Below are 21,035 nucleotides of genomic sequence, written 5' to 3'. Positions count from 1 at the left end.
ATTCAAGTCAAAAAGAATGAGTCAGTTTCAACTAGTTATTAATTTATGAAAAATACAGATATCATAGCTCTAATTACCGGATTTTTTTTTTATTTGTCATATTAATGCATGTTTTTCAATATTCCGAAATAGTTTATGAAGTTACAAGATGACATCATCAGAGCCAGACAGGTGTACCAGTGATATTCTACAGCCACTGAGGGATCTTTACAAAGTTGAGGAAGACCTTCTTAAATATGGAAGAGATGCAGCAAGTGGTAAAGTTAAAGTATATTTTTCACTGAAACCTTTAATGGTGGTTGTAGATGAGGATTTTTTCTGAAGATGGTACTATTTCATAGGTTAGAAGCTTACATTAACAGAACACAATCAGCTTCCTAGATTTTCAAACTCAATTTCAAACATGGTGCATATCAAGTTATGTCTGTTTGTAGTGTTACAAGTTTGTGCTCTTAAAATAAGTAACAGTAAAGAGTGAAAGGCAACAAGCTTTGTAAAATTTAACAAATAATGTAATTCCGTAAAATACAAAGTGAAAATGAGAAAAAAGAACTTCTGGAATTGCGAATTAAATCCCAAAATAATCCAAGAATTACAGACACAAGCCGTAAAAATTTAAAATGCTGAATAAAATTCAGTACAAGTCCAGAATAAATCCAAAAACTGAAGGCTGGTGATGATGTGTCTATGGTAGCTTAAACAGTGTTGAAGTGCTAACAGTCTTTTGTTGAATCATAGTAAAGATAATTCAAGGTTTGAATTTACTATTAATTGCAGTGAATGTCTTTATCCAAGAATTTTATCTAAGCACATCTGTATTTCCAGAGAAAATAATCACTTGAATTCAATAATTTGAAGAAATAAATTTTCCAGCCTAAAAGTAAAATACTGGACACAACATATATTACAACTTAAAAGTGCTAGATGTTAAAGCACAACTGAAAAAAATCCTCTCAGTTACAAGATTATATAGTTCTCTACTTGACCTCAAGTCACAGCATTTTAAACCCACACATATAGAGAATAATTTAGCTATGTAATAGTTGTTTACACAGAATACAATTTTGAAAAATCAATTAATTCAATTTCGGACAGTCAAGTCCAAAATACAGTGTTACAATACAATAGCATGTAATGTAATTTTAAAAAATTAGCTAACAAACAATTAAATTAATTACATATAACAGTAATGTCATTTAGCTAGATCAATAATTTGCAACCTGACTGTTTGAGCACCAAAGACTGTCAACAAGCACAATTTTGTTATTTATCTTCCACCAGTTGGATGAGTTTGACCATTTGTACTCCATTAAATAATGTACACATATTAAATTAATGTTTTTCAATTCTGCCTCTTATTAAAACAATGATAGAGACATAAAACAGGCAGTTAGGTAAATGGGTTTGGTGCTGCAAGCAACTATTGAATTACAGTTTTCAGTTTTAGGTTTACATTTTGTTGTAGGACCTTTACCTGATATCTTTGTGTCCTAATCCCAGTGTAACAGATTTACTGTTCCAAAATCAAAGGCCAATTGCTATAGTTCTTTGACTTTCAGCTCACCAGATATTAAGGTAAACTGAGTTTATGTTATGTCTCTGTGTCCTTCTGTCCTTGTGCATATGTTAATTTTCAGCTTCTGAAGAAGCACTGGGCTAATTTTGATCGAACAGGAATGTTCTTTATGACATTCTCTACCAAATTGTGTTCACAGTTGCCCTAAAGTCAGCATTGTGGCTTCCATGGCAACCAAGTAAAAAATCTATTTTCAGTTTCTCCAGGATTGCTGTGCAAATTTGATAAATCCTGGTAGGAATGTTTCTTAGACACATCCTGTCAAAATTTTGTTTGAGTGGCTACTCTAGCAGTGTTGTGGCTATTGTGGAAGCAGATTAAAAAACCTATTTTTGCCTCCTATAATGGCCGAATCAGTATTTGCCAAATATCCACAACTGCTTAACATATTTTAATCACACTTGTTAAGAATGCATCTTAGGACATTGTGTATCAAACTTTTGTACAGGCTGGATCCCCTAGCAAAGCTTGTGGCTAGCAAAACAAACACAAAGAAAACCTGTTTTCAACTTTTTCTCCAAAACAGCTGAGTCGGTATTGATCAGACATGGCAGTAATGCTTTACTGGACATGCTTTACCAGAATTGCTATGGTGCTATATCCATGCATCCATATGAAAAATCTATTTTCAACTTCTCCTCAAAAAAAGATGCTCCAATATTTTTTAACTTGTTGAAAATGATTTCTTGGATATGTTCTACTAGAACTGCTATGATGTGGCTTCAGTATCGACCAGAAGGAACGTCTATTATCAACTTCTTCTGCAGAATGAATGAGTAATTTTGATCAAACTTGGTGGGAATGTTTCAATCCAAGTTCACTGTCCTAGCAATAATGCGTTCCATAAAAACCAGGTGGAAAACCCTATTCTGAACTTCTTCTCTATAATCACCAGTTTTTTCATATCTTGGTAGAAGCAATTTTTTAGACATATTATACCAAGTTTGTGTCAAAAACATGAATTCCTCAGAATAATGTGGCTACTTAAGGGGTGCTTTACAGATATTGCGAACTTCTAAGTGAGTGACATGTGTGAGGTGAAGGTGTTTGCATTTGCAACATTCACAGTGGAGAAAATGTTGGCATACCTCTGCATTACTTTCATTTACTTTGGCAAAAATTTCTTTGGATATTGTGCTTGTGGATATTGTACATGATCGAAATTTCAAATCTAAAATACAAATTGTGCATGACTCGATACAACACCAGCTTCTAAAGGTGCAATTAAAGAATTAACAAATATGTACAAATAAAGTTTTCAGCTCTTTTCTTTCCCCATGTCCTCAAAAAATCAGCCTGAATTAGTCTAAAGTACACTATCTTGTGAATAAATTAACAAATATAAAAAATGTAAATAAAAATTATCTGCTTTTCTTTTTTAACAATTTACCTCTAATGAACAGGAAGTGAAAATGACCAAGCAGAGCTAACAGTTTTTTTTATAGGTGCACATCTGAAGTAAGGCCAAACGGTATACTCTGTAAGCCATATTACACCCATATATCATGCACCAAAATTAAAGGGAATTAAAAATTCTTTTAACAGGACTAAAGATATGCAAATTCTTCTTGAATAGTTTTTATAACCAGTGAGGAAAATGGGGGAAATTCCTTTGCTTCAAAAATCAAGCCCTATGCAAAATAAAAAATGTTAAAGCACCACTTTAAAATAAATTTGAAAATTTATGTAATTATTTTCTTATTTTCATATCATGTATTATAATTTCAACAAAATGATACATTAGCATTGATGTTATGCATGAAAATAAGAAAATTATGCTTATTTTGCTCTTTTTACACATTATGCTTTGTGAAAGTATTGAGTGTGCAATGACCTTAGTTATGGGAGAAATTAAAAGTCTTAGAAGAAAGGAGTGAATTCAACTGTTGCATTAAGTGAATGAAATGTATACTGAAAATGTGTCTTTTCATTCATTTGTAATGAAATTAAGAAATAAATGATGACAAAACAAATTTGCTTTCTTTCATATTCTAGTGTTAGCAGAATAAGCAAACATTTTGACCTTTGATTGCCATGAACTCATCAGTTCCATCCTTTTCAGACTGTAAAATTTATTAGTGACATCTCACAAATACTTTCGCCAAAGTTTCATATTCATTTTTTTCAGCATAACATTTCTTGGGTTGTTATGTTGAGAAAATGCAATGAGCATTTTTAAAATAGCTCACTTTTCATCGGGGGCTGGGGTTGTTTGGGACTTTTTCTATTTGTTGTTTGTTTTTTAGTTTAATTATAGTAGCGTGCACACAATTGTGCATGTGCCACTTTTTTCTGACTGCACTGCAGCCTGCTAGTTGTTCCTGGGGAAGGGAATGGTGCCACCTCCCCCAGGCTTTTATGGGTTCAAGGAACCCTGATAGTTTGGCCTCAATCTGTGGGTCCATAAATGTCCCTTACAATTGAATGGTTGGCTGTCATTAGTGGGAAGGAGAGCTATGGAACGGTCCTGGTTGCTTTACATCGCTGGTTTCTTGTTTCATTTGACTGGCGTTTCTTGCGATTTTTTTTTTTTTCTTTCTCAAAATGTTCTAAAAGGGGGTGTGTTCTATGCTGTTTATAGAGGTTGTTAGTAGAAATCATGTACGAAGAGAGATTTTCAAGGTTATTATGGTATTACTAGTTGAGGTGTTTAGGGTGTGCTTCCTATGTTGTTTATAAGTTTTTAGATATTGCCTCTTTAAGTTATTTATTTATTAATGTTTATTGAGATTGAATGTTATTTATACTTTATTTAGCAAGAGACAGAAGTCCTAACTGATTAAACAGTTCGTTAAGAACATCTAGGACCGGAGTCCTAGCTGATTACTCAGTTCGTTAAGGACATCTAGGACATCCGATTTTGCAGTTTCCTTAGTTTTTGATAGGTGCTTCGTAAGTGAATTATTTATTAATAATTTTTATAAAATTGAATAATATATTATGGGTTTTTATGTGGTGGCTTCTAAATTTATTTAGCTAGTTACTGGGTCTTTTGGTTTTGTGGGGATAGTAATTATATTTTGTTCCTAAGTCCTGCTGAGTCTGAATTTATTTATATTTTTATATGCTGATTGTTTTTTTTTTTTTATTAGAGTCCATAAGTAACTCTGGGTATGTGTATGGTGATCCAATCTCTTTTTGGTTTTTGATAAATATTTTCCGAGCGGGTTGATATTTTGGGCATATATTGAATACGTGGTGTAGATCTTCGGTGGTGTGGCAGTTAAAGCAGTTAGTGGATGCTGGTTTGGGTCATATAAACCTTCCAAAACTGCTTGCTAGTTTAGTTTTTCCAGTTATTATCCTGTTTATGGTTTTCTGTTCTAAATAGGTACCCTTAGGTTACCCTTAGGTAGCTGTATGTTCCTATCTAGTTTTTTGGGTTTCAAGGTGCTTTTTACCTTTTGTGGAGGAGTTCCAAAATCTTGCCATGTTTAGTCTATATATGTTTATGCAAAGCTTAGTGCTTCTGTAGAGCTATAGTTAAGCTTAATAGAGTTTTGATCTCCTAGTTTGGTTTGTGCAGCTTTGTCTGCTGTTTCGTTGCCAGAGATTCCAGTGTGCGACGGTATCCACATGAGCTCGACTAATTGATGTGCTGTGGTGATATCCTTGATTAATTGGCATGCTCTGTCGAGGAATTGTTCCCTAGAGTGTGTATTGCGATTTTGGATCGATTTGATAACGCTTAGGGAATCGCTTATAATGACTGCTTTAGGTATTTGGTTGTCTTTGATCCATTGTAGTGATTCAAGTATAGCCCAGAATTCAGTGGTGTAAATGGAGCAATAGTCAGGTAATCTGGATCCCGTTTGTATATTGAATTCAGGGATGACTATTGCTACTGCTGTTCTTGGTGGGTTGTTTGTTTTTGATCCATCAGTATATATTTTAACATAGTCCGGGTATTTTTGATTGATTTTGTTTACCAGTACAGGTTTTAGTAAGTTTTCTTGTCCTTCTTTATTGCCTAATTTGGTAGCTTCATTGTTAATCATTGGTGGTTTTTGTAACCATGATGATTTGTTCTGGTCTTTATTGTTTGTTACCTGTTTTTTTAGTAGAGGTATCTTTTCTCTTAGTTCAAGGATTAGTATTACTTTGCCACTTGGTGTGGTGGGTATGATTTTGGGTTTGAAGACAACTTTACACTTGTTTATAGCTATTTTGTTGGGATGGTTGTCTGGGTGGGTATCTAATTGAATGGAGCATCAGAGGAGCAGTTCTTGCCTATGTAATTTTAAGGGTAGTTCTCCTGCTAGTGTTGGTAATTCTTCTAATGATGTTGAGGGGAGTGTTCCTGTGCATAATAGTAAGGCTTTTCTCAGGATAGTGTCAAGTTTTTGTAGTACAGCTTGCTTAGCCGAGTTATATGCTTGGCAACCATAATCCAGTTTTGATGTAATTAGGGTTTTATATATTGTGAGGAGGGTTTCCTGGTTGGATCCCAGTCAGTCCCTGTGATGTTCCTGAGTAAATTGATATCTTTGTTACAATTCTGGGTGAGTTGTTCAATGTGCTGTTTCCATGTGAGGTGGTTGTCAAAGAACATTCCTAGGAATTTTACTACTGTTACGTATTTGATTAATTGATTTTGTATATAGAAGTTTGGATAGACTAGGTTGTTATTTCATTTGGGGGTGAATATGATTGCCAAAGTTTTTTCATGAGATATTTTGAAACCCCATTTGCGCACCCATCTCCCTATATTGTCTAGGCTCTGCTGGATTTCTTTAACTACTGTGTTATTATTGGCAGGATTTCCTTTCCTCCATATGCCACTATCATCTGCAAATTGTGACAAGTTTATTTTTGTGGAAGCTGCATTGAGGTCAAGGTCGTTTACCATTTGGCATTAGGTTAATTAGTAGGGGACTTATTACACTGCCTTGCGTGTTCCATTTTCAAGTGAAAATTCTTCCGAATGGGTGTTGCCTATTCTTGTGATAATTTTCCGGCCTGTGAGAAAATCGCCAATCCAGTTGAACAAGCGTCCAGTTATTCCAAATTGGTTTAAGTTGGCCTATAGTCCATCGGACCATACTAGGTCGAACGCATTTTCTAGGTCTAGAAAAACCGCTATGAGGATTCGATCGGTTTTCCTATGTGCGTTAAAAGCGAGTTTTATGTCTGTTTCCAATCTGAGAAGTTGGTCAGTGGTGGACCATTTGTTCCGATAGCCACATTGATTTATAGAGAGTAGGTTATTGGTTTCTAGGTGTTGTTTTAACCTATTTGCAATTATTGTCTCCATTATTTTGCAAATATTGTTTGTAAGGGAGATGGGTCGGTACGAATTTATGTTGTTGGGATCTTTGCCTAGCTTGGGGATTGGTATTACTATGATCTGTTTCCATTTGGTGGGTAGTTGGTTTTTGTCCCATATCCTATTAAATAGTTTGATTATGGCTATTATATTCATAGGTAATATTTTGTAGATAATGTAACCTAATTGATCCTTACCAGGGGATGTTTCGTTTTTGGGTCATCTCCCATTTATGTACTGTGATGTTGCTATTTAGGTTAGATTCTTTTGTTCCTTGGTCTTGAAACATTTGAGGTTGGGTTTCCTCCATTAGTTTTTTGTGTTCTTGAAAGTTTCTGGTGTGATTATTGTTGCTACTCATGTTCGAAAAATGCTTCGCTAGGAGGTCTGCCTTATCTTTATTTGTTATGGCATTTTTAATTTTTGGAGCTGAGGTAGTTGCTTTCCCTTTTATGGCTTTTGTCTTGTCCCATATTTGTTTTGAGTTTGATTTTAGACTCAGTTTAGGGCAAAAGGTTTGCCAAAGATTAATTTTAGCAGTTTTTATAGTTAGTTTTAGTGCTTTTTCTTTATCTTTATGTTGCTGGAAGTAGATAGATTTTTTGGTGTGTTTATATTTATTTAAGGCATTTTTTTTCTTTGTGTGCTATAGTGCACTGTTTAGTCCACCATGGTACAGGGTTTTTATTTTGGATATTAGTTGTCTTTGGGATGCATCGGTTAGCTGCTTCTATAAGTGTGTCTGTTATGTTATCATAATACATGTCAATACTTGGGCTTTCTAAGTTATCTGGATTTACTCTAGCTAGTAATAATTGGAATTGGTCCCAGTCTGCATGTTGGTACCTCCATTTAGGTGGGGTTTCATTTGGAATGTATTGAGTTTTTGTATGAATATTGATTGTGATGGGGAAATGGTCACTTCCTAACGTATCTTCTTGATCCACTCACCAATTTGTGGTTTGAGCCAATTTTGGGGTAGTGATGGTTAGGTCTATGGCTGAGAGAGTGCCATCCTCAGGGTTTAATCTAGTGTTCGACCCATCATTTAAGATGACCAGATTGTTCTCAGTTATCCATTTTTCAACCATTTTCCCTCTTTGATCTTTCTTTTTACCTCCCCATAGTTCCCCATAATTCACTGTGTGCATTGAAGTTGCCACAGATTATTAGATTGTTGTTGTTGTTATTAGTGATTGCCCTTAGTGAGATTAGGTTGGTTGGGCAGAAGGTACCCCCTGAGTCATATGCATTTATTATTTAAATGTTTGTGGTTGCGATATTTATCATTACTGACATTATTTTGATGCTATTATTGATGTTTAGGTTGGGGGTACATCTATTATTTCATAATAGATTAGTGTATCTATCAAAATAATTGATAGTCCACCCCATTTCTGTCCCATGGGTCTGTTTTTAGAGATTCCCTGGGTATAGCCTTGTAGTTTGGGCAGGCGTTTGTGTTCTTGTGTTATGAGGGTTTCCTGTAGGCAGATTACGTCTGGTTTTATGGCCATATTATTCAGTTTGTTCTGCATTTCTGATAGGTTTTTAAAGATTTCTCTGCAGTTCCATTGCCATATGGTGATTTTATTATTTTTTGTACTATCCATTTTTGACGTTGTCTTTATCTGTTAGTCTTGTGGTCCAATCTGCTAGTATGGTGAAAATGGTTTTGAGGGTTCTCATTATGCTATTGAGATCTTGTATTAGGGTTTGTGTTGTTAGGTTCGTTACTTCCTGTATTAATTCTATGTTGGGGTGTGTGTTAGGTTTGGGGATGTTTGGGGTGGCAGTTTTGTTGTATCTGGAGTGTTATCAGGGTGGTCTTGGTTTGTTACAATGTGGGTTGTAGTTTTTGGTTCTTTTGTTTCCTGATTCAGGGGTATGTTTTGTGGTGCAATGTTTTCCCTTCTAATTCTGTGTGGAGAGTTTTGGTGCTCATTGATTGTTTCAGAGGTAGATTTTGGTGTGTTGGGGTTGTTTTTACAGATAATGTTTTTGGCAGAATGGTAGGTTCATTAAGTCCACTATTTGTTTATCTTTTATTGCAAATCTGCATTCTGCTGATCTAGGATAATGGTTTTCTTTACGGTTAGCACATTTTTGTTTAGTTGTGTGGCATTTTCCTTTGTGTGGACCTTCGCAGTACTTACATCTTGGTTTGAATCTACATCTGAGGGCATAGTGTCCCCAGTGCAGGCATTTGGTGCAAAATCTTGGCCTGTTTATGTAGTTTTCCAGCTTATGGTACACTCCTGACTGTCCTAGTTTTATTATTGAGAGTATTGGTTCGGTAGCCTCTATAACTGCTTTGTTTGTTTCTTGTCCCTTGTGATTTTTTAGACGATAGACTTTGGTGGTCTGTGTTCCATTTGCTGTGAGTTTATGAAGTAGGAGTTCATTGCTTATGTCCTTGTAGTATCCGTTTAGTGCTATTACTTTTTTAAAGATAGTGGTTTTAGTGGGTTCAGCCAGATTAGTTGTGGTTTCACTGTGTTTGGAGTTCGAAGTGACTCATGTTTTCCTCTGAGTGCTATGGTGTCTCTCTACTTTGATCTTTATTGGGCCTATAGTTTCAGTTTGGATGAATTTTTCCACCTGTTTAATTGTACTGCATTGGACAATCAGGTAGTTTTGCCTTGGTCTTATCAGTTTGAATTGTCCATTGTGAATTTTGGCCAGTGCTGTCATAATACTATTGGTACTTAGACTAGTAATTCTGTTGCACCTGCTGCTTATGTATATGGTGTGTTCGATGGAATGATAATTGTGAATTTTGTTTTGGGGGTTCTGTTGTTGTTTTATTTCCTGTTCTGAGTTAACCTTACTTGTGGGAGGGTTTTGGTTGTTCTGGGGTTTTAGCGGGCCCTTGCCTTTACCTAGGTAAGTGTTTTGGGAGTTTTGGGTTGTTTATGGTCTTTGGGTTGCCTTATTAGTGATGCTGCTGGGTAGTTTGGTTGTGTCTAATTCATTGGATTTGTTCCCATAGGTTGGTGGTTCCCTTGCTGTTATTATCCCAGGTGGTCCAGGAGTTTGGCTTGAGTGTATAGTTTCTTTCCTAATGTTTTGATTTATTGCTTTTTGCTTGATTTCCTGTTGTTCGTTTATTTGCATGTTTCTAGGATTGGTTATTTCATTTTTGGTGAATTTTGGGGTGCTGGTTATGGTTATGTGTTCTAATTGTGGGGAGTTTAAGGTAAGTAGGTTACTGTCAAATTCATTTGTTAGGTTTGGAATAGTGGTGTCTATATCTTAATTTGTGTGTGGTTATTCCGCTTCCTTGAAGAGGATTGGCGATAGAATTGGCATTGTATTTATATTGTTCCCTGGAGTGTAGTTTTGTATTTCTAGTAGTGTGTTTTGGTGGGGTGGGGGGTGTTAGTTATGTCTGCTGGTTTGTGGTTTGTTTGGTCTGTGTTTGTGACCAGAATTTGGGGTCCCAGTGTGATGTTGGTTGAATTGGAGTTTGCTGTGTTTGGTATGACTTGCGTTAATCTTGCTTGTTTTACATGCTTTATTGGTGCTGTTTGGAGTTGTGATACATCCATTATTTTTACTGATTTATTGATAGGGTTGTTTGGTGGCTTGTGTGTTTGCGTGTTTGGATTGAATAGAGCCATTTGTTTGGACCTAGTTTGCATTCTTCTACTTAAATTGCGTCTAGCATTGAATGATGACTTATCTTTTGTTTTTGTCCTAACGCCCAGTCTGCTCCTCTGCTCCAAGTCTCTCCTTTGTTCCTTTGTTTTCTGTTACGTGTTCCTGTCATTCCTTTGTTCGAGAGTTCCTTTGTTCTGTGCAATTTCTTTGTTTACGGCTTGGCAGGTTGCTAATTGTTTCCTTTTCTTGGTATTATTTCTTTGCTCTTGTTTTCCTGTTCCTTTATTCTATGTTAATTGGTGATGGTAATGGCCGTTCTCAGTAGAACTTTTAAAATTATACACCAAGCCGGTTTTACACAGTAAACAAATCAAGCAAATTGAGAGATAGTTTTCAAACTTGACGTTATGGGAATGACATCGCTAAAATAAACGTTAGTTTACATATGACAGTTTGTCATTCTATGTAATTCTGAATATATTTAAAGGATATTGAAACAATCGTCACAAAAACCTTAGACAATTCTCTCTCGACAACATGGTGTAATATTCGATAACAGAACTGTATCCATTTGCGAAGTAACTTCAATAAAATGTGCAAAAATATCAGAGCTAAAAAAAATGTTTGTTCGCTGTGACGTCAGGAACGAGACAGACTTTTTCTATTAATGAATATTGTTCTGTGGGGAAAAAACATGAGAATTATTCAAAAGGACTGTAATGATGCTTGCAACTTAAATGCTTTAGCTACACAACTAGAATTAAATTGTACGTAATAATACCTATGTGGTATTTATGGGGGTGCTCTTCAGATATTATAAACTTCTGAGAGAGGGAAAGGTGTAAAGTGAAGTTGTTTGCATTTGCAACATGTATGATGGAGCAAATTTGGCATACCACTATGTTACTTTCATGTACTGTGGCTGAAATTTCTTTGGATATTATACAACTAACCCACAAAATAACTGCTCCCATGTGCTTAACAAAATCAGCCTGGATTAGTATAAAATACACTATCTTTTGCAGTTATTAAAATAGGGAGAAAAAATGTGCCAGACTCAACAATGCCAGCTTCTGAAAGTGCACTTAAAGAATTAGCAAATATATAAAATGTAACAAAAGTTATCAGCTCATTTCATTACAGTTTACCTCAGAAGTACAGGAAGTGAAAATGACCAAGCATAGCTAGCCAGTATTTGATAGATGCAAGTAAGGCAAAGCTGTATAAGCCATTACACTAATAAATAATGCACCAAAATAAAGGAATTCAATGTTCTTTCAACAATACCGAAGAGATACAGTGTCTTTTCTAAATATCTAGTTTAACCATTGAGGGGGAAAAAATGCAAAAGTGTAGAGCACCTCCTTGGCAGCTAAAATTAATGCCTTTGTTTCTTCAGAATATCTAGTCCAAACTTACTCAAAGCTACTAGTTAGACAACATGTCAACTATAACCAAGTTTATCTAGTTAGCATAACATCTCACATATAACCAAGTTTATCTAGTTAGATTGAAATTATTCTGACATGGCTGTCTTGCACCTGAAGGTACCTGCATTAATACTGATTTACATGAAAGTTGAGCTTATAAATGCACTGCTTATTTTCTAATTTTTTTGAAAACCATAAATCTAGTTTGGAAAAGCCATTGTATAAACCTTAAATTTGTAGTATTCTCTAATGTAATAACTGCTGTAAGGCTGTTTGTATAGTCAATTGTCACATGATAGTGTTTGCTGAAAAGAGGCTGTGAAAACCTTCACAGATTTTAATTGCTCATAAATGTTCCTTATTATACATGTCCATGTGCTACCGTAAAAATAAAGACAGTTTTGACATAAAATAATATAACATGCTCGCCCATGATTAATTTCCAGGACAAGCTCACTTACATTTAGAGAGTTACTTCCTGTTTCTGGACTTCAGCAGTCCTTAAATTGAAACCTGAATTGGTGCAATATAATGATGTACCAGCAGTTTATAGAAAATTGTCTGATAACCGATGAAATCCCCAGAGAAATTATGGCTTGTTACATTAGCTAATTATATGTGAAGAACCATATATCTATCCAAATATAAAGACAGCATAATCTCTGAATGAGAAAAATAGAAGATTTATTCTAGTCTTCAGATGTCAGTAAATGAATTAATATAACAGAATTTACATATTCTCTTATTAATAATAATAATAATAATGAGGACTTTGTATAGTGCCTAATCTTTAGAAGCTCTAAGCACTTTACAACATTAGACAACACCTGTAACATATGAAACATATATAATGATATGATTACAAAAACAAACACCATGAAATTAAAAAACATAAAAACATGCTGAAAATATTTAAGGTAGGAAACATTATTAGGTCTTTAAATTTGTTCTTGCAGTCAAAATAAGTGAGTTTTAAGAGCACTGTTGAATGGGATCACTGTGTCTTTGTGTCTAAGTTCAGTGGGCAATTCATACCTCATTACTGGGCCCTGGTATGCAAAAGAATGTTGTCCATATGACTTCGTTTTCATAGTGGGAATAATGAGTATACGATTGTCAGAAGAGGAACGTAAGTATCTTGCTGGTGTGTACACAAGGGTGAGGTCAGATAGGTATATTGGACTGGAGTTGTTCAGTGAAATGCAGCACAGAGAACAAATTTTGTGTTTGATTCTGGATTGACTGGATAGCCACTGTATTGTACAGAGCAGCGGGGAGGTGTGCTCTGATTGTGGTACTCTAAGTATGATCCAAGCAGCTGTGTTTTGAAGTTTCTGGAGTAGATATCGAGATGAACCCGACAGAATTGAGTTACAATAGTCCAGTCTTGAAAGTACTAATGAACACACAAGTGTTTTAGTGTCATCAACTGAAAGATATTTGCGAATAGAGCTGATGCATCTCAGCTCAAGATATGCAACCCTGCATATGTTCATGACATGTTGGTGCAATGTGAGAGTACTGTCCAGAGTAACACCCTGGTTTTGTACTGACTGTGTGAATTTAATGTTGGTGTTGCTGATATTTATTGTTTGAGATAAAGGATGTGAATGAGAAAGTCTTTGTGTTGTGATCAGAATGGCCTCAGTTTTATCATCATTCATCTGCAGCTTGTTGCATGTCATCCATCAGAAATGCACCTCTCTACACCTTGGATGGTAGCATCAACTTCAGTTGGGTGGCTAGATTTGTATATTTGGGTGTCATCAGCATACAATTGGTGAGACACTGGATGATGATCTGTGACACTTGAGAAGAGAACAGGTCCAAGAACAGACCCCTGTGGAACACAACAACATGTATTAACTGGGCTGGAGTGTATTCCATTTGCAGACACAATTTGTGTCCTGTTGACCAAGCAGGACTGGAACCACAGTAAGGCTGTATCATGAATGCCAAATACATGCTGGAGACAGTAAAGTAATATATCATGGTCTATTGTGTCAGATGCTGCAGACAACTCAAGGAGGGTGAGGACTGTAATCTTTCCGCTATCCAAAGCAGAGAGAATGTCATTAACTACTTTTAGAAGAATAGTTTCAGTACTACGGCAAGGGCGATATGCAGATTGTACATTGCTAAAAAGACTGTTTGAATTCAGATGAGATACAAGCTCGGATAGAACAACATTTTCTAAGATTTTGGATATGAATGGGAGATTAGAAACTGGGTGGTAGTTCTTTAAATCGTTAATGTCTAGTGTTGGTTTCTTCAGCAGAGGCTTTTCAATGGCAGTTTTGAAAAGTCGTGGGAATTCCACAGATGAGAGAGAGGTATTAATAACATCAGTTAGTGAAGACAATACTGGTTCCTAGCACTCAAGCAGCATTGATGTTGGAATTGGATCAAGTTCACGTGACTTTGGTACACTCTTCATCAGGATTGTATGTACAAAATCCATAGAGACAGATTCAAAGGCTGCTAATGGTTGCCGCTCAAATTCTATATCCCAACTGTATGGTGACGATGAGTCAATTGAAATTGTGTTGTCAAGTTTATCTCTAATGGTTTGTACTTTGTCACGTAAGAAATTTGCAAACAGGTCCGGAAGGTCGACTTCTTTATTTCATTACATGTAATTATAACCAACAGTCTCAAGAATTTGTATAAAGTAATAATATTGATCACATATAATTTGCTACTAAGATGTATACATATTCATAAAATAACAAATTAATTCAAATATATAGAATCATCATGCAAGATAGATGACCATTTCTGTTACAAAAAAATATAGAGTCATACAAATGTACTGAGACAGGGTCAGTTTTATGGAGGAACTATATCTCTATGTGCATGTACTCTTTGGCTTTTTTTTTGTTTAGTACCAAAATTTACTAAATATTTATATATTGCAGAAATCAATATATATTTTCTAGTATGATTTCTTTAAATTAATTTTTGTCTGGAGAATGATGACATTCCCTGTCACTTTTGGAAACTGATTAGCAATATAGCAATGCATTATATATTGTATTTTCATACAAACCTGATGCCGGTCAAAGAGAAACTGACTGGTGTGCACGACATTCATATTTATAACCTTCAATTGCACAACACCATGTAACATGCCACCAGAATAGACCACTCCAGTGGCCTAGTGGTTAGAGCATCCACCTTGGATTCAGGAGGTCGCCGGTTCAGGCCCTGGCTGAGTCATACCAAAGACTTAACAGCTGCCTCACTAGGTGCTCAGCATTAAGAGGTTAGTGTTAGGACTGGTTGGCCTGGTGTCAGAATAATGTGACTGGGTGGGACATGCTGTTACATGTCTGCGGCATGATGCCCCAGTGCTAGACATCACTATAAACTGCTACATTGCAGACATTGTAGTGATATGACTAAAAAAAATTTAAAGCTACGTTAAAAATCTAAATCACACACACACACACACACACACACAAACCCACCAAAATAGTGCTGCTAACAGGTATTTTAGACACAATAGATATTTACTATCGTTAAAATATTGATTCAAGACAAATAATGAATGCTAATATTATTACACTTTAAACCACAAATGTCTGACCAAGCAATGTAAATTGTTTATCTTTAATTGCAAATATATGATGACCATTAAAATGAAAGAGTTAAGCAAGACAACACCAGTATTTTCTCGGCACTCCCATGAGATGGTCTTTTTTTACTGACCTCGAAACCAGCCACATGTAACATTTACAAACTGGAAGTGTCTGTTGATCTTATGTTATTGTTTGTCTTCATTAAATGGCCATAATATTAAGAAATATAACTGAAATTCTATACCAGTTTATCCAATTTGCATGCCTGAAATCATCCTTAATATTAACAGTTGGACTTTTTTCAGCACAATCAAAATTTGTATTTCTGATCAGCCTGTGTGCAGTTCACTTAACATTGATGGAACAGCAATGACATTCATAAAACTTGATTAGTGATTCTCGTGTATTGTTTTTTTTAAGAGGATGGCATTTACATGCATTGTATACGTACAAATACCTAATTAAACTGGAATAATTACCACATTTCCAATCAAATGATCATGTATAATTTTATTACTTCTAATTAACATATGTGCACCATGGGTAACATTTATGGAACAAACTTGGTAGTCATAGTAACATGATTCTTGTCTACTGTCTATGGAAGCTGCACAATATAACATTGCTTTGCTTAAATTAGATTTGAAAAAATGTAAATTGATTGAGTACTGTCAAGAGTCATCATGACAACAGCATTATCAGATCAACAGTAAGGACCAAATAGTTTCCGTTGATGTTATGTGCTTAGTTCGGAAATCTTTCTAGGCAAGTTGGCATCCTTCAGAGCATAAATAAAAGCCAGGAGGTACATAAAGGATCAATATTATATATTGCAAATGAAAATAATGCAATAAAATATAAATCTAGGACTATATCAATATTTGAAATTACATTCATATACTAATACATTACAGACCCAACATACTAAATAATTAATGCATTGTACATAAATATTTCAGTTTTTAGATTACATCAGAATTACAATTGGCAGCCAAATTTTTCAAGCAAGTTGGCAAATTATTCGGCAGTGATGAAGATGAATATAAAATATTATCAACATTATTATGACTCTATGGTCTTAAAACAAGTAATAGAAAAGAACGAGAAGCAACAAGCTTTATAACATTCAACAAATAATTTATTTCCCTTGAATGCAAAATGAAAATGTAAAATAAAAGGAACTTTGGTATTGCGAATTAAGTCTGAAATAATCCTAGAATTACAGACACAGGTCCTAATAATTAAAGCTCGGAATAAATGTCAGTGGATGTCCAAATTAAATTAACACTGAAGTTGTTGATGTGTCTGTGGTGGCCCATGTCATGGTGATGTACAATAGTCATTTGTTGGATCATAATAATACAATTCAAGAATTAAATCCTTATTTGAAATTTCACTATAAATTCAAAAATCTGTTTACCAAGAATGTTATTTTTGACGAGCACTCTGTATTTACAGTGAATAAATAATTTTAATAAATTCTAGCCAAATGAATTTCTGGACACAACAATAATACAACTGATTCTACTAAGATCTTAAAGCTTGAGTGAATAATTTAAAGAACAGTAAGGTTATATAGTCCTCTAATTGACCTTCTGTCACAATTATAATTTTCTACCCACCCAAAAAAACTATTACTTAATGGAAAATAACCTAAATGTTCTCATTGCTACGATGTCTTCAGTGTGGCATTTTATAATGATGTCTATCACTGGGGCATCATGCCACAGACATGTAGCATTGTGTACCACCCAGTCATTATCCTGACAGCAGGCCAACCAGTCCTAACACTAATCTCTTAATGATGAGCATGAAACAAGGCATGTGCTAGTAGCATTTTTTTCTAAGACTTTGGTATGTCTCAGCCAGGGTTCAAACCCCTGACCTCCTGCATTTGAGGCAAACATCCTAACCACTTAGGCCACATTATATTAAGATTTAATGGGTTGATACATATTGTCTCAATTTGAAATAGTTAAGAAATAAAGAATTTCATGCAGACATTTATGTCTCAAATAGGATAAATTTTAATTCATACATAAAATCTATGTTAGAACTTTCTGTTTAGAATTCTACTTTAAATTTATTCTATGTGAAAGTGAATTTTTTTTACTTTAATGGTTATTTGTAATTTCAGCATCAAGAGATCAGTTTGTGAATGAGAAAATTGGAAAATTGTTTGGACTTGCCATAGCTTATAGGAACTGCTTTGAGAGGTCAGTTAGAAAAAAAGAATGCAGACATATACAGTATGTATTATCTATTGCTTATATAAAATACTTAAAAGAGATGGCCTGCCTAAGGTCTGTATATAATATTATTGAATATTTTCAGGGCTGGAATTCAACTTGCTTTGCAGCTTCCCTTTATTTTACAAGATCAAAAAAATTTAAAAACTTAAAAACTTTAGCATAATCAAATAATATTAGAACATAAATATAAACTTTCCTTTCAGTTTGACTTTTTTTTCCATGAATGGCTCAGTATGCAACTGAACTGTTTTTCCTTAATGACCATGAATGCATATTAGAAATAAATAAATAACAAATGTAGTTCATACAACCTTGGAAACTCCTTAATTTGAAGGGTCACCATGAAAATGCCTTGAATTTTTAAAAGGTTTGTATTATCCTTGAAAAGTTTTTAAATTTGTTGAATAATTCCTTCATCTTACCTGAAACTGCATGAACTTTTATGAGGAAATATCAAACGTTAAAAACTGAATAGAGGATAAGGTAAGCTCATGTTCGTTGTATGCATATTTAGAAAAGGTTGATCGACTTCTTTTGCAATTATTTTATGCTCCTACATGATTCAAAGATATTTAAACAAATTTGCACATTCACAATTTGCAATGCACCTGTTCTTGAACTTCTTGCCAGCAACATAAATTTATCCTATGTTATAAATAATGAATAATCCTCTGAGTTATGGACAATTGAATTCCACATGACATTTCACTTATGTTAAACAAAGCCAAAACAACAGAAAACACTAAATTTACACTAAAATGCACACCGCATGTTTAGTTCTTGAGCAGTAATAGCACAGTCACAAGACTGAATATATACAACTTTGAACTAGTTCAGTTCTTACTGTCTATATACTGTAAGTTACTGACCATTTAATTTATGTGGCTAGAATGTTCTTTCTAACTGGGCCATTTTGATTTTTTCATCACAAGTTAAAAAAATTTTCAAGTAAAATAAAAAGAATGGAGTGATTCTTTTTTTAAATACAACAAATCAGAGCAATGCAATTGTTTTCAAGTATTCCCCTCCCTCCTTTAGAAAATTAAATGGTCTCTCCCTAATAAAGACTTTACTTCAGCAGCTGTTCTTCAGAAATCAAGGCAGCAGTCATTGTCAGCACTGTTAAAAAATATTGAAAAGATGTCAGTTTCAGATTGGGAAAGGTGTGTATCTTCCACATGAAGCCATCTGACTTGGCACATTGTACTTAAGAGCCCCAGTTATGGTCCTGCCTTCTACAATGGAAGTTTGATCATTGTTCATAATTAATCGGAACTCAACTTATTGCTGAAATGAATAATAATGTGGAAAATTGTCAAATCTCAGATGTTCATAGATTTTATTTTTTAAGAAATGTAGGGTATTTAGCTTGTATATATTGTCTCCACTTGTGCCCTATTATTTACTCAATTAAGTTTGCATAATTATTAATTAATAATTACATAATAATAAGAAATAGGTCAATGTTAAGATTAGGTCATTAAATTTAAATTCTATATGATTTACTTTTTTTCTATGATGATAACATTTTGTTTATATATTATTTCCCCCCACAAAAATGAGCAAATAATAGGGCACACGTGGAGAAGATATAATAATTAATTTCACATAATACCGCTCTGGTGGCCTAGTGGTTAGAGCATCCGCCTCAAAGGTGGGAGGTTGTGGGTTCAATCCCCGGCCGAGACTTACCAGAATGCAATCCAGAATGTCTTTGAGTTCACAATAATTCTAAAAATAATGTGTTAATCCAAAATCTATCAGTACTCATTAATTAAAATGAATGATTTGGATAAAGAATTTTCTCACAAATTTGGGGCCCTGAGTGGTGGAGTGGTCTAAAGCACACTCTGTTACGGATCACTGCCATCTCACCTCTGTCTGCGCTGGTTCAAGTCTCGGATTCAGCCAGTGCGGGTATGTGAGAAAGCTTGCCAGTAGCTTCTAGTGGGTTGGTGGTTTTTTCCCGGGTTCTTCCTCCACCATTAATACTGGCCGCCATGTATAGCCTATCTTGTGCTGAAAAATGGCATTAAACACAACAACAACAACAACAACAGCAAATTCTCACAAATTATGCCTGAACACATTATGTCTGTAAATTCTGATAACAAATGGATTCCAGAGATTTATCTTAAAAAGAGTAATTAAATAATTATTAGGTTTACCAGGCTCATAAAGAAATAAATATTTCATATAAGCAGTTTCCATGGAAATTTCAATCAAATTAAAAACAAATTTGTTCTTGGAACATTTGAACCATATATGCAATCTATTTATAACCCACAACCATGGACAAAAGTTAACTATGTAAACATGTTGTTTACAAATGACCATTATCTTAAAGTACAGTCTTAAAGTACATTCTAAAATCTTGGACAAAAGTTAAGCACACAGTGCAGATATACATAACAGTGATCACTTTTTTATGATCAAAAAGTAAGCAGGTTGTTCCCAAAAGTGATAACAATGTAGATAAATCAATGCCTCTCTCTATCTTTCTCTCTAGCTTTTAGAAAACACTTGTTAGGGTTAAATGCAGTAAACCACATATACTGTATCAGGACCACATACAGCCTGTGGTAGTCATCAGATGCATCTTGTGAGAATGCATGGTATGCATAGCTATTTTCAGCAAGATGCCACGGCAGCTCCATCAGGACACGGAGAGAGATGGTGGAGGGTTTTCTCTTAATGCTCTTCACTTTGTGTCTACCCCTTCTGCACAATGTGGGGAATAAAAAATATTACATGAGCTGTACTGTATCTGTGTTTATTGAGTAGATAGATTTTCTTAAGTAATTTTCAAGCAAAAATTATTAATTTCGATGGAGATATTTCTCCATTCTGTGCCAATGCAATCACCATATTTCATGTATTTTTTGTACACAATCCAGTTATCAAAATAATAATTATTTAAATGTATCCTAATATTTCGTACATATCATATATTTTTTCTTCTTCTAAAAAGCCATTAAATTATCAGACATAAAATTTCAACTAAGAAGATTTACTATTGTAAAAAAGATCAAAATTACCATATTGCCATCTTGTTTTTACAAAAATTAATAATTAACTGTTGGTGAGAAAATACAGTGATTGATGCATAAGCTCTCTTATTGTCATTACAATATCTACTGGTGTTTATTAACAAAAGGACAAAGACCTTCACAGAACATATATTATCATTAATCAGTTCTCCTTATTAAGTTCGTCACCATAACAAAACACCATGTGCATTTAAAATGATTTTGGAAGCCCTTTGATGTTTTCTTATACAACAAAAATTACATCTCAGTACATGCTAAAGACCACAGGCCATTGGTC

The 21,035-nt window shown here is 34.5% G+C and overlaps 1 protein-coding gene across 2 annotated transcripts in view; it reads left to right on the top strand.

Moving 5' to 3' along the window:
* The window catches only part of LOC149808308 (uncharacterized), a 56,755-nt gene that overhangs the window by 5,546 nt on the left and 30,174 nt on the right, over positions 1–21,035 (top strand). For both annotated transcript variants that reach the window (XM_089975851.1, XM_089975852.1), the window contains exons 2-3: positions 133–257; positions 17,594–17,672. In XM_089975851.1, coding sequence (XP_089831977.1) covers positions 149–257; positions 17,594–17,672 — 188 coding nt within the window. In that variant the 5' untranslated portion in view covers positions 133–148. The remainder of the gene's footprint in view (positions 1–132; positions 258–17,593; positions 17,673–21,035) is intronic.

Source organism: Sinohyriopsis cumingii, chromosome 1 (assembly GCF_028554795.1).
Source record: "Sinohyriopsis cumingii isolate HCF-2022 chromosome 1, ASM2855479v2, whole genome shotgun sequence".
NCBI lineage: Eukaryota > Metazoa > Mollusca > Bivalvia > Unionida > Unionidae > Sinohyriopsis > Sinohyriopsis cumingii.
The sequence above is the reverse complement of the archived record's forward strand: the minus strand, read 5'-3'. Positions and strand labels throughout refer to the sequence as shown.